At 41.6% G+C, this 12,392-nt stretch overlaps 1 protein-coding gene across 1 annotated transcript; it reads right to left on the reverse strand.

Moving 5' to 3' along the window:
• Positions 1–136: 136 nt before the first annotated feature.
• LOC133137461 (brain-specific angiogenesis inhibitor 1-associated protein 2-like) lies at positions 137–10,876 on the reverse strand. The gene is made up of 14 exons (XM_061255757.1): positions 10,829–10,876; positions 10,465–10,540; positions 10,263–10,349; positions 8,553–8,614; positions 7,209–7,280; positions 6,860–6,997; positions 6,065–6,217; positions 5,270–5,449; positions 2,274–2,814; positions 1,761–1,965; positions 1,609–1,674; positions 1,318–1,492; positions 1,049–1,089; positions 137–947 (listed from the first exon to the last, which is right to left on the reverse strand). The coding sequence occupies exons 1-14, from the start codon at positions 10,874–10,876 to the stop codon at positions 875–877; spliced, it is 1,917 nt and encodes a 638-aa protein (XP_061111741.1). The 3' UTR covers positions 137–874.
• Positions 10,877–12,392: the final 1,516 nt, after the last annotated feature.

Consider the following 12,392-nt stretch of genomic DNA (forward strand, 5'->3'; position numbering starts at 1 on the left):
CCGCTTCAATTCAGTTAACGACATGAAATAAGACGACAAACAAGACCTACACACGGGTCATTTTAAAATTCTTCCCGTTTTTTTCTTCAAAAGATATGGAGGGATTAGCCAGGGGGCGTCAAAAACATCTGCACAAATGACAATCAGTATGTAGCTTCTTATTAGTAATTAGCAACAATTCCATTAATGCATTACATAATTTGCATTTAGATTGCGCGCACGTAGGCTCTCATTAATACAAGCAATGTTAAAAGCAATTATAGTGCTGCAGTAACGTCGTGGACACTTGGCATGATGGACTGGAGATTGACAAAGAGGGTTTGATAGGGCAGCGTTGTGGAACTGCAGGTCTTTCTGAACGACATTTGGGCTGGGAACTCGGCTGATAAGTCGTCTTCATACTGACCTGGCAACGCAGTACGGAATGGAACAGATCCTTATCGCAGGTGCGCAAAAGCTCACGAGGAAGCAAAAAGATGAAACGCTTTGAAACTTTTTAATAGCATGAAACACGCGTTTGAGTAGGACAATAGCAACGTGTTTGTGTAAAATAAATTTCCTCTAAAATGTTTCGTTTTCGCCGGCTTGCCAGCCAAGAGGGATTAGGAGGAACCAAGGGGCGGATGTGACGGTTGGTAAACCTATTAGCTATAAGCGTTATATTTTTGTCATTCTCATAGGCTGACTGAAAGCTACGGGATGATATACATAGGCCGGGACCATATAAAGTACAGATTTTGTAACAGGTGAGGGATGAGCCCCTACTGCATCTGGGCCGACCCCCAAACCTTTCCAGCATGAGCAGCAAAAAGAAAAACAAACCTTGATATTTCACAAAATACTGTGCTTTCATTGGTCTACTATGGCAGACCATCTATTGGATGACAGGAGCAGAGCGGTCATTGGTCACTGCCTTTCTGAGGCGAACATGGGCAAATGGATTAGTCCTGCAAGACAAGACATGATGTTTCATTCAGGATAACCAGATAAGCAACATTTTAACACCATCAAATGTATTTTTATTTGAAAGGAAGGGATGTTTTGTCACCTGGTTGGGGAGGGTGGTGGAGAAGAGGATTCTGCAGAAGGCTGGGAAGAGAGGAGAGATGATAATGCATTTCTTTCATAATACTACATATTACATGCAAACTATAAATCATACATCTCTTTCCAGTGGCCTTACATAATATGTTGGAGAACAGTTGGATAAGGTCTGATATGATAATAGACAATAATATTTACAGCTTTGGCATCTCCTGTTGTTTGACCCGTTCTGTTGAGAGACCCTTTTTCATATGTACCCCTCCATTGTCTTACCTGGGCAGTACCAAGTGTAGCCATGGTGTAGGGGCGGGGGCGCAAATGGCTCTGCCGTAGTGGAGGGCTGGAGCGGTCCTCCCCTGTCTCTCTACTGAGGTGGAGCATTCCTGGACATCCAAGCTTGTCCAGGTACCCAGTGCTGGCACTGCTCATCTTGGAGAGTAGGGGAAAGCTGATGATGGGGGAGAGAAAGAGAGGTTTTTGGGAAGTCCCAACTCCAGGCACAGTTGTATTATGTTTTCTGCATTTACTGAAATGTTATGATTAGTGTTTGGCCAGCAGACAGACCTGTTTTCATGTTGGTCCGCGGATGCTGGGTAGGGCTGAGTGTAGGAGAAAGGGAACCAGCCTTTCCTGTCACAGTGAAAGAGAGATATTAGCATGCAGCCTGTGTGAAACATTACACTCCAGACTCTCAGCCACATGGCGCTCGGGCACACCTCCCAGTTCTCTCGTTCTGCCCGTAGTGCCACCCGTCTCGGGGCTCAGAGATGAGGAGCACGAGGGTGTCCCCAGGAAGGAAGTGGAGGAGGCAGGTGCCCCCGAGCCCAACCCGGTCCATTTCTCCCCCTCCAGGGACATGTGGAAAGAGGGCCTCCACTCGAGTAGTAGAGGTGATGGGCAGTACTCTGGGCAGGGTTCCTCCTGGGACACAGAGGAAGTTAAAATTGACTCAGACAAACCATGACATCAGACAAGCAATGACATGCAAAGGGGCAGCCTGTAGCCAAGTGGCGAAGGTACATGACTGGGACGTGGATGGTTGGTGGGCCGCACAGCCATTGAGCAAGGCCCTTTGCCCCACATTACTCCATGGGGGATTGTCCCCTGCGGAGTCTAATAAACTGTATGCTATCATTTCATTATTACACTTTGTGATATAGAAAGCAAAGATTGGGTCAAGATGAAGGTGGCAGGAAAAAAAAAAAATCACATTGCAGGAAGTGACTTACCCAGAAGCCCAAGCCGTGACTCGCTGGTGGGCCTCCGGGACAGTGGTAAGGTGGAGGTGGCATAGACCTCGGCGGCTTTCTTCAGTAGGAGATTGTGGGAAGGTGGAGTACTGCTGAAACCTTCCTGGTGGGGCAGTGGTGCCTGAGCCCTAGGGAGAGGCTCAAATTGGGATAGATGAAGGCTGTGAGTGTCATTTTGGGACGGAGAAGAGGATGAATCTGTGGAACACTGACCAGTCGTAAAGGGGGCATTGTGAAAGATGTCTGAGGTGGTGCGGGCTGTGGGAAGCGGGGTGTGTTGAACGTTGCTTGATGTGGAGGAGGTGTTGACCTGGTTGGTGCTGTCACTTGTGCCGGTGCTGGTGTGGCTTGGTGTGTGCTGTGGCATGTGATTGGATTGCATGTTCAGGGGGCGGGAGGTCTGGGGGCCTGTGGAGTTCTGGGTAAGTGGAGTTTCGCTCTGGGAGGAAGGCGGAGCACCTTGCGTCCGAGGGTTGGGTTCGCCATTATGCAGAGGCTGGACTTCCTGGACTGACAGCCTCTGAAAGACAGAGTAGTCCATATGTTCGAAGCGGGGAAGATCCTGAATTGAATCTTGAAATAGAAGCAGTGACCTTTAAACTGATCAATGCTCTCAACCAGCTTTCCTTTGTCCTTTAATAAGGCTGCCAATTAGCTGAATAGCTGAAATAAACCCCCACTAGTAGGTAATCTTAACTGTATCAATTATGACAGCATTATTAGTTCACATCACAATCGAGTATCTAAAAAAGTTAAATTCATGAAAAATTACAATTAATAGTATAATCACTGAGCCCTCAAGAGACCAACATATTTTGCACTGATCTTCAGATATGACCCCAAATTAAAACTTATGAAGAAGAAGCCCAATCAATTCAATACAAATAATTAATTAATGAATTAATTCATTTTCATATCCTTAGCTATCCATAGCTTTTTTTCATATCCACGTCTGTATGATATATACTAAGTAATTGTACATTAATGGCGCATTCACAAAATTTGTGATTGGCAAAAATTTACGCCCCTAAATCACCATATGGAATTTTGGCTAATTAAAGAGACAGTCGAAAAAAGAAAAAAGCTTTTCTGAAGCGGAGATTGATGTACTGTGAATGGAAGTACAACAAGCCAAAAACATATTTTATTCCGTAGTGTAAGCAGTGAATTGTCAGAGCTGGGGAAGACTAAAGCCTGGCAATATATAGCCTAGCTGTTGTAAACTATCAAGTAGCATGCACAATGAAACAGGTAAAATGAAAATGGTTCATTTGGCACTTTCCTTCCCACAGTGAAGGCAGTTTCAGCTCCGCCAACCACAGATTATGTGTAGACTACATATTATTACTTTGCGGACAGTTTTTCTTTATCTTTATTTGCATATTAAAATAAATTTGCCACTCTAAATGAAACAAAAATGATATAAATTGGATATTGGAATAATAAATGCACAAAACATGCTTTCAACAACTGTGCGCTTTCAGTTCTGTGCACAACATGAACAGCTGAGACCACCTGTGAAGTTTGTTCGGCTCCTACGAAAAAACTGACATCTGAGAACTTTATTCCAACATTATTTGTGCAAATGCATTTCTGAGGGATTTATGGTTAATTTAGTTTGGCTCCCATTTGATAAATGAGGCCCAATGTGTTTATTCACATTCACGTTTATGCAACTTCTGAATTGTATATAATTGTGTATGAATTAGTGTGTGAATATGCCTTTTATTGTCTGAGTCTGTGCTGTGGTGAGGGTTTGTAAACCGTGAGCGTGGCGAGGTTGGAATTCTATTGCCCTGCTTTGCAAATAAGAGGCTGATAAGCATCTAAACTGCTGTTCTCCCTCACGGAGTCTTTTTCACAATCTGGCATCGCTGTTTCGCTGTATTATTACATTGCGTTTTTTTTTACATTTGTATTATATAAATAAAACAATAATTTGAGACATTGACGACTCAACCACAAGGGGGCAAAGTTGATAGCTGAAGGTTGGGTTTGCTTCACAAAAAATTCTGGCCGGTAGCCGCCATACAGTGTATAAGTGTTAAGGGGAAGAACACTAACATAAGGAATGATTAAAATAAAGAGAATTAGCTGCCCGCTGGTACAGATAATTGCAATTGGACAATTAGTTGCTTGATTGCTACTCAAACAAACAAAAGGAAATGGGTTGAGTGAAATGGCTCAAAATGGCCTCTATTACAAGTTAATCAGAGCTGTCAAAGGTTTTGGAGGGTGGCACTGAGGGGAAACCAAACCATGTTGAGCACAGCTTCATTACTCTTTTGCTTGCTAAATGACAACACTCCAGTTAAAAAAGCACTACAAAGTCAGACCTGGGTCAAATTGTTTTGGATTCAAATACTTTTCTATTCTTTTCTAAGCTTGTCTGGTGTATTTGAATACGCATACAAAAGTGCAAATCCCACCTTCTGGTATTCTTGGTTGGCTCCACTACACCAAGCAAGATCAATCAAGCACAGAAAAGGATTTTAATCCAAAATACTTCATATTCCATAGGCCCATATGGTCTTTTTTGATATGGCTGCTAACATGTTGAAACTGTCCCTGACCAGGCAGCCATGACAAAACTCAATAGCTAATCGCTAATAGCTCAATAGCTCAATTGCTCAATAGCTCAATAGCTAAACACAATAACCTTGACATGTGCCAATCGTACCACTAGAAGTCAACAAAATCATAATTAAAAATGTTTAATGTAAAAGGTCGGGACAGTGTGACAAAAATATTGATTTTGAAAAATATTACTTTCATACCGTACCTCCAAAACACGTTTTTGTTGAAAAATCCAGAGGGGGAGGTGGCACTTGGCTGGTGGGGGGAGGGACTAACTGAGCATGTGCACTATGAGTGTCATCATTCTCGGATGTTTCTGATTGGAGGAATAAGAAGTGTTGCAACCATCCCCACTCTCCCTATCATAATGAAACATGTGCTGTAACCAGCACCCTCACCTGCTCCAATGGCTGCGCCGTAGCCAGTCTGGCCTGACGGAGGAGTTCAGCTATCCCAGCAGCCCCGGCGGCCTGAGGGGCTGTGTGTCGGAACAGATGGAGAGCTCGGTCTGGGAGCCGTGTGGGCTGTGAGCATGACTGCTGCCATGAGGTCAACTTCTGGGACAACAGCTCCCTCACCTGGGTGTAAAGAAGAATGCAGTTTTTAAACCAACCTCTTTTACTGTATGGCGTTTATTGTATATATGAACCTTTAGTTGTATTAAATGGGATTTCATGTACAGTAATACAAAATTCTGCACAATATATACTTTAATATGTGAAATACTATTTAATGTTTGTGCAGACATCAATCCAATCTTTAAGGTTTAAAATTGACCAAGGTATGACACATAATTTATAAAAATAATTACATCACATCATGGAATGATAATCAAATTTCCTCAAATTTATTTGAAAAGCACATTTTTAGTGTAGAGTGAACATCATTAAAACAGTGATAGTTTTATATTCAAGCTTTTACAAATATTTCTGCATAAAACTGGACACACATTGTCCAGTCTTTCTGGAAGTTCTAGGGGATTCTTAGTATTCTGGCATTCTCTGTATCTTGTGAAATCTTGCAAGAAGTCCTCTAATAACAGTTAACCTTCAGCTTCAGTTTTTTCAGTGCTTCAGAGTGTGTTTTCTGAATTTACTGCAGTGAATTTACTCGTCTCTGCATTGTGAGATTCTATGCACGTACAAACACAGACATAGACACACACACACATATGCACGTGGTGCAGGCCCTACCTTGCCGTGGTAGCTGATGAAGATCTTGGTGGATGCACAGTAGCGGTCCACCAGGAAGCAGTACCGCTTCCTCTCCTCGGTCAGAGCTGAGCGGAATCCCACTGCCACCAGAGCATCCAGCTCCCCCTGGTGGTGGCTCATCAGCTCCACAAGCTGCAACCAGGAGGACCACGTGTGAGTAGAGACATATAAGTTCTTGATGCATCTCAAGGACAATTAAAGCAAACAGGATGCAGCTGACCACAATTTGGAGTGCAGTATAATACGTTACAATTTGTGCTTCAAAAGGGTCATCCCTAGATGCTCCAAATCTGCTGTGCATAATGGTTAATTTGTTCAGTTTTCAACAGGGGCCCATATAATATGAAAATGAAAGCGTTATTGTACAGTTTAATGAGAAATTTGAACAATAAGAGTGGATCTAGGGAGATTAGTAAAATGACCATTGCATTCTGAAAATGAGCTCTTTGTGTTAATGTGAGCTAGAGAGTGAGATAGCAGAGCCTATTTCCCCCCTGTGCAGTGTGCACACACAAGCATTAGCACACACACAGGCGATGTAGTGCCTGCTGGGAAAAGCTTTTTGATACAGTACACCAGCGCTACATATCCACGTCCTGCAGGCCACAGTGTCTGTAGGTATTTGTTCAACCTTGTCCTAAAACAGGTTGAGTTTACGCCTGAAGTGAATAAGCATTCTGTATACCAAACAGAAAAAAATATTAACAGCAAAAGTCCTGTGTTTGCGTAAGCTGTGCTTTTGGGCTTTGGGGGATTTCTGCTCATTTACATTACCTGCATCTCCCGGTCACTGTACTTATTGGGTTGGCGGCTGGCCTGGCTCTTCCGCCGCAGTTTCTTAAGCTGAGACTGACAGCGCTCGATAGAGTCCGTCCTGGCCTTGCATTCACTCTGGTACTTCTTCAGAGCGGCCTAAGGCAAAGGCAGAGATAAGTCTGGGAAATGTAGGATTATCACGATGGATAGATAGGAGGAAGAGGGGGCGAAGCATTTCATCAAGGGCAATTTCATTTTCCGTGTTATCAGCTCTTGCTGTATATCAAAATCGAAACTTATTTATAACGTGCATTTTACATTTTCATGTTTTTTTAATGGTTGCTTCAAAAGGCTGCACTGCACTCACCCTCAGGTATTTATTGTCCAGCTCCAGTTTGTGCTCCAGCTGGGAGAGTAGCTCTGAATGAAACCGCTTCAACTGTGCAAGAAAAGACAATTTAATCGAGAACAGAGAACACAGCACTATTTCAGGAACATGGGGCTGGGGGTAAGGGTCAATGGTTGTTTTCTAAATGACAGATGGCTGATTTGGCAGAGGGTGCATTTGTGTAGCCCAGGAAAACTCGAATTTCCCTGCTGAAAAAACCCCCAGCTCAAACTAGGTTTTGAAACAGCTGGTAGCTGGTTGTCCAGTTCAGTTAATGTTCAGCCATCGGAATGGGGAACTAAATTTGATCTAAGTGACTTTGACCATGGATTGTTAGTGGCAGACAGGGTGGTTTGAGTATCTCAGCAACTGCTGATCTCTTGGGATTTTCACGCACACTAGTTTCTAGAGTTTGCAAAGAATGGTGCACAGAATGGTGCAATTTGTTTTATCCAGTGAGCAGCAGAAAATGCAAATAACCACACATTACAACAGAGGTATGCAGAAGAGCATCTCTGCATTATAACTCTAAGTGGATAGGCTACAACAGTAGAAGTCTAAAAAAGTATAATGAATACCTAATACTGAGTGTATGTTTTGAAACAGCTGGTAGCTGGCAATTTCAAGCTGGTCATAGCTAGTTTTTACACCAGGGTTGGCTCATGGTTCACTTTGATTAGAGGCACTGATTGGCCAGAGAGTCAATTCATGAGCTGTCCCAGGTCTAAATCAGTTTGTTTAGAGTAGCAGGGAAGCAGCGGGACTACAAGCTGCTGGGCCTATATTTGAGCATTCCTAGTCCCTATCCCTTGTTGTCTCTGGATCACAGAACGTTTGTACGGCCATGTTGTTCATCCAAATGTTTTCAGATGTTGCTTTTTTGTGAAAGCAGCTATTATTGTTCATTGATTATAAGTGAAATGAGAGGAACATTTGTTCAGTGTTATTCGTGGAAAAGAGGCAGCCAAGAAAATAAGCTAGAGGCAGCGGCCAAACTAATTGTGTTTCATGGAGCAAAGAAAGGCTCTGGTCCAAGTCAGAAGCAGCATTTGCTTGCCAAACAAGGGAAGTAAAAAATAATTTTACATTTTCCATTCTCCAGGTAAGCCTGCTACACTACAAAATATTCTGTTGTGCCAGTAATATATATTTAAAGTCAAAATACAAGAAGGCGATGTGCATTAACATCCTTATAAATATAGCAAATCATGTATTAGTATTTTAAAGTAAACTTTTAAATTACCTTCTGTTGTGACACAGGCATACAGTAAATGCATACTGAAAATGTCGATCAATAGTCAGAGGCTCGTTTCCTACACCTACCATGTCCTCTAGTTCCACTTGAATCTGTCTGTGTACTTCAGCCATTTGAAACAATGTGTCACCTGAAATTATGAAACCTTTTGTAAATATTTAAGTGTAGCTGATATAAGTAAACACTCATTACATTACATTCATTTAGCAGGGGCTCTTACCCAGAGCGACGTACAATAAAGTGCAAATCAGAACCAGGGACAAGTGCGTTGAAGACCCTAGAGGAAAGTACAGTTCCAAGTCCTAGAATGATCGGAGCACATTCCTCACAAACATTAGTTTGACACCTTGGTATATATATATCAACTAAGAAAAATGATAAACTAAGAAAAGGGACAATGTGAAATAATGTCTTTGTACACATTTGAATGGCTGTCTGCACAAACAGGATTAAGTTGGTTACATTGTTCAGAAATCTGGTTTATTCACATTCACATCAGACTACAACATCAGAAGCCGACTTGCACACAAATTCAGTCTTATTATAATGGACTTTTGCATGTTTTCCTTTGTAATAAATACATGTAGCATTTCAAAAAATATACTCCTATTCCCTTCCAGTTTGAAATGCACTGTTTGTGTGTGTTTCTGCTCATTGCAGAGCAACCACTGTTAATTCAGGTGTGAACATGGCATTTCCTTCAAATCTGCTAAGCCACTGTTTCTTTTCTACGCCACAGTCCACCATTTGGGCTCATACAACCATTGTATTGAGTGAGAGATACTTGTAAAAAAAATGTGTCTCTTCGGCAACTATTGACTACAGGCGGTTGCGGTTGTGTGAAAAATCAAGGAAATCCAGCCTACTGAGACCCCTCTCTTCCCTGTGGCTCCCACATTACAGCCAGCTATGCAGCGCTGTGCAGGGCTGATGGCCACAGCAGGCCCTGGTATAGGCACAGTCCAGAGTCAACAAAGACCATGGGGCCCACTCACACGCTACAGCAGTGCCTTAGTAACTGAGCCACCCAGAAGCTCCATAATGGGTTTTAACTTGGCCTGAGGTAATCCATTCCCAGATAGTTGCAGTATTTGTCTGGAACAGTCGCTCCGTAGTACAACAGTTGCCCAGTCGCCAATAGAGAGCCAACTGCTAGAAACATGTTGCTAAGTGTTGCAGTGCATTGTAATGTTATTGGATTGGGCTGCTCTGTAAGCCAGTGCAGCGCGGTGAACTGCTTACTGTAAGCTTGCTGAGGGATAATAATGGGATTCTTCAAGTACATGACACAGTACTTGCCCTTTGGACTTGTCCTTCCCCCACTGTTTCACAAGTCACATGGTTGTTAATCTCACAACAATGGCCCCTCTCTCTCCCTCTGATTCTATATACGTACATTGCAGTGAACGAGCAAGCAGCCCCCTCCCTGCTGATTTATTGTTTCAGACACATTTTGAATCAAAATAATATTTGATCATCACATACCCTCCCATAGATTAAAGGTGATGTGATGCAGCAGATAACAAAAAAGCAAACCATCCACAATGTATCCCTGTAAGTAAAAGTACATTTTCCAAAGTTTAAGTAACTGGTGCATCTACTTTAAATAAATATTTCCCATAATTGTTGATCACTCTGTCACCTTGAGAAACTGAGATGAGAAGAAAGGACCCCACCGTATATAGTATTTGCTTTGCATGCAAGAGAGAGACTTAAAACAACCCTGTAAGGAAGAATTCCTCCACTGAACATTGACTCTTTATCATTGGCATACTCACCCAACTCTTTGACCCCCTGGCTGTCACTGGCCAGTTCTCCTAGTTTCACCATCGCATCAAAGAATCCCTTGGCTGCCACCATAACTCCTGGGGATGGGAGGGTGGGAGTCGTACATGTTAGGGACGCAGACAGAAGGGTAAGTACATATACTGTATGTTACTAATGTCAAGCACACAAAATCGAAAAAAATTTTGGCCTCACCTGTCAGGGCTTTTTCATAGAGCTTCCCTGATGAGACAAAATTCTTCAAACTGGGGTTGAACTGGTCCGGGATCCCCTAAATATTGATGTAGAACATAGTTCTCCGACTGTTCTCTGTACAAGCATTTTAAATACTGTTATTTTTTAAAATACAAACTGTTGTATAATTGTTATATTATCATAGGTATGAGCTAATAACTACTACTACTACTACTACTACTACTACTACTATTACTACTACTACTACTACTACTACTACTAAGAATAATAATAATAATAATAATAATAATAATAATAATAATAATAGTAATAATAATAATAATAATAATAATAATAATAATAACCATTATTAACATATATTTACCTTGTAGATATTTTCAGTCATCTTGTTGACCTCATCTGAGCGAGACATGCTGCTTCCCCGGTGAGCAGATGCAAATATCTGCAGATCTTATGCTGGAATAACAGAAGCTTGTGAAGCCTTGCAGTTCAGGAAGTTTGCAGGAGTGAACGTTCAAGAGTGATTTCAAGACCCTCAAACAGCTATAACAAACCAATCAATTTAAGGCACAATACTCAAAACTGTTTTGCAAAATCATACTGCAGCTCTACCTACAACGACTACAATGTACCCACAAATGTGTATCACTGTCCACAGTGGCACATCGGTGTTGAGGAGTAAAATTCAAGAGATGGGTTCCTGTTGGCTACAGTGGTGTGCAACAGTGAGCATTTAGCTTGTGATCAGAGCGAAAGCTTTGAATCCTGGGTGGGATACTAATACCCTGGACAAATAGTCACATGCCTGCCAGCTTTACAGTTAAAACCATTTCCTCTTAGATTTCCACACACATAATGGCTTTGTTGACTTTGTGAGTTAAAAAAGAAAGATTCATTAAAATCAGCTAAGATGTACATCAAGGAAAGCTTTCCAAAATTGACATGTTTCAGTCTGCTGTGGGTCAGCTCTGCTATGGCGTGCTAAAAATGTGCTTAAAATGATGCTTATTAGCTCTGTCAAGGTCATCATGTTAAACGGTTTCATTTAAATCACCACAGCTCAGCAAAACTCTATCTTCGATTTGAGCCAGCACTGCCATTAGAGGCAATTAAGCAACATAACCTTTAAAAACGTGGAGAGAAAATGGCAACATTACCAGGAGAAAGGTGGCTTGGGGATTGACCTGCTGGTGCAATAGGTTTAGTGGGTTGCTTGTAAAATTCAAGTGAGGAGCTGTTTTGCTAGGCAGTCCTAGACATTTTCCACAAAATTCAGTTATTATAAGTAGACTGGACACAACGCTTTTGTTACACTGATTCATTCTGTTAGCTGAAATTGGAAAGTTACTCCTTCCCAGTGAGCAAAAGCTGGAATGTTTTCACCAGAACACCAAGAGAGTGTTTCACAGACTTTTCACAACAAAAAGTTTCCCTGAGTTTGCAGTTGCTGAACACATCTGTGTGCCAGTAAACCCAAAATCCATATTCCACTGTGTGTTTATATGCTTTCTGGTCCAGTAATCATAACTAAAACTATAACCACTAAAAATATTTGCATCCTTAAATAAGCTTGTGCACACAATGGGCCTCATTTATCAAACGTGAGCTGAAGGGAATTGACCATGAATCCTTCGGAAATGCATTTACACAAATAATATGGGATTTATCAAAGTTCTTGAATGTTAGTTTTTCGTAGGATCCGAACACACTTCACGAGTGGTCTCAGCTGCATGGTTGTAAAGCTTGTTTTATGCTTTTACTATTCCATTCATTCATATTTTATTTTTATTTAGAGTGGAAAAATTATTTTAATAAGGCAATATAATATATAACACAACAGGATTCAACATTTAAATGGGTGATGTTTCATTCTGGTAATGCTGATTAATTCATTCTTACGTGGAGTTGAATATAAATTCCATAAAACA

The sequence above is a fragment of the Conger conger genome, chromosome 9 (assembly GCF_963514075.1).
Source record: "Conger conger chromosome 9, fConCon1.1, whole genome shotgun sequence".
Classification (NCBI taxonomy): domain Eukaryota; kingdom Metazoa; phylum Chordata; class Actinopteri; order Anguilliformes; family Congridae; genus Conger; species Conger conger.

Coding starts and splice junctions, on each gene's coding strand:
- LOC133137461 (XM_061255757.1), bottom strand. CDS start 10,876: ATGTCTCGCTCAGATGAGGTCAACAAGATGACTGAAAATATCTACAAG. Junction 6,218..6,859: donor ACAGTGACCGGGAGATGCAG/GTAATGTAAATG, acceptor TCCTGGTTGCAG/CTTGTGGAGCTGATGAGCCA. Junction 1,675..1,760: donor CAGAACGAGAGAACTGGGAG/GTGTGCCCGAGC, acceptor TCACTGTGACAG/GAAAGGCTGGTTCCCTTTCT.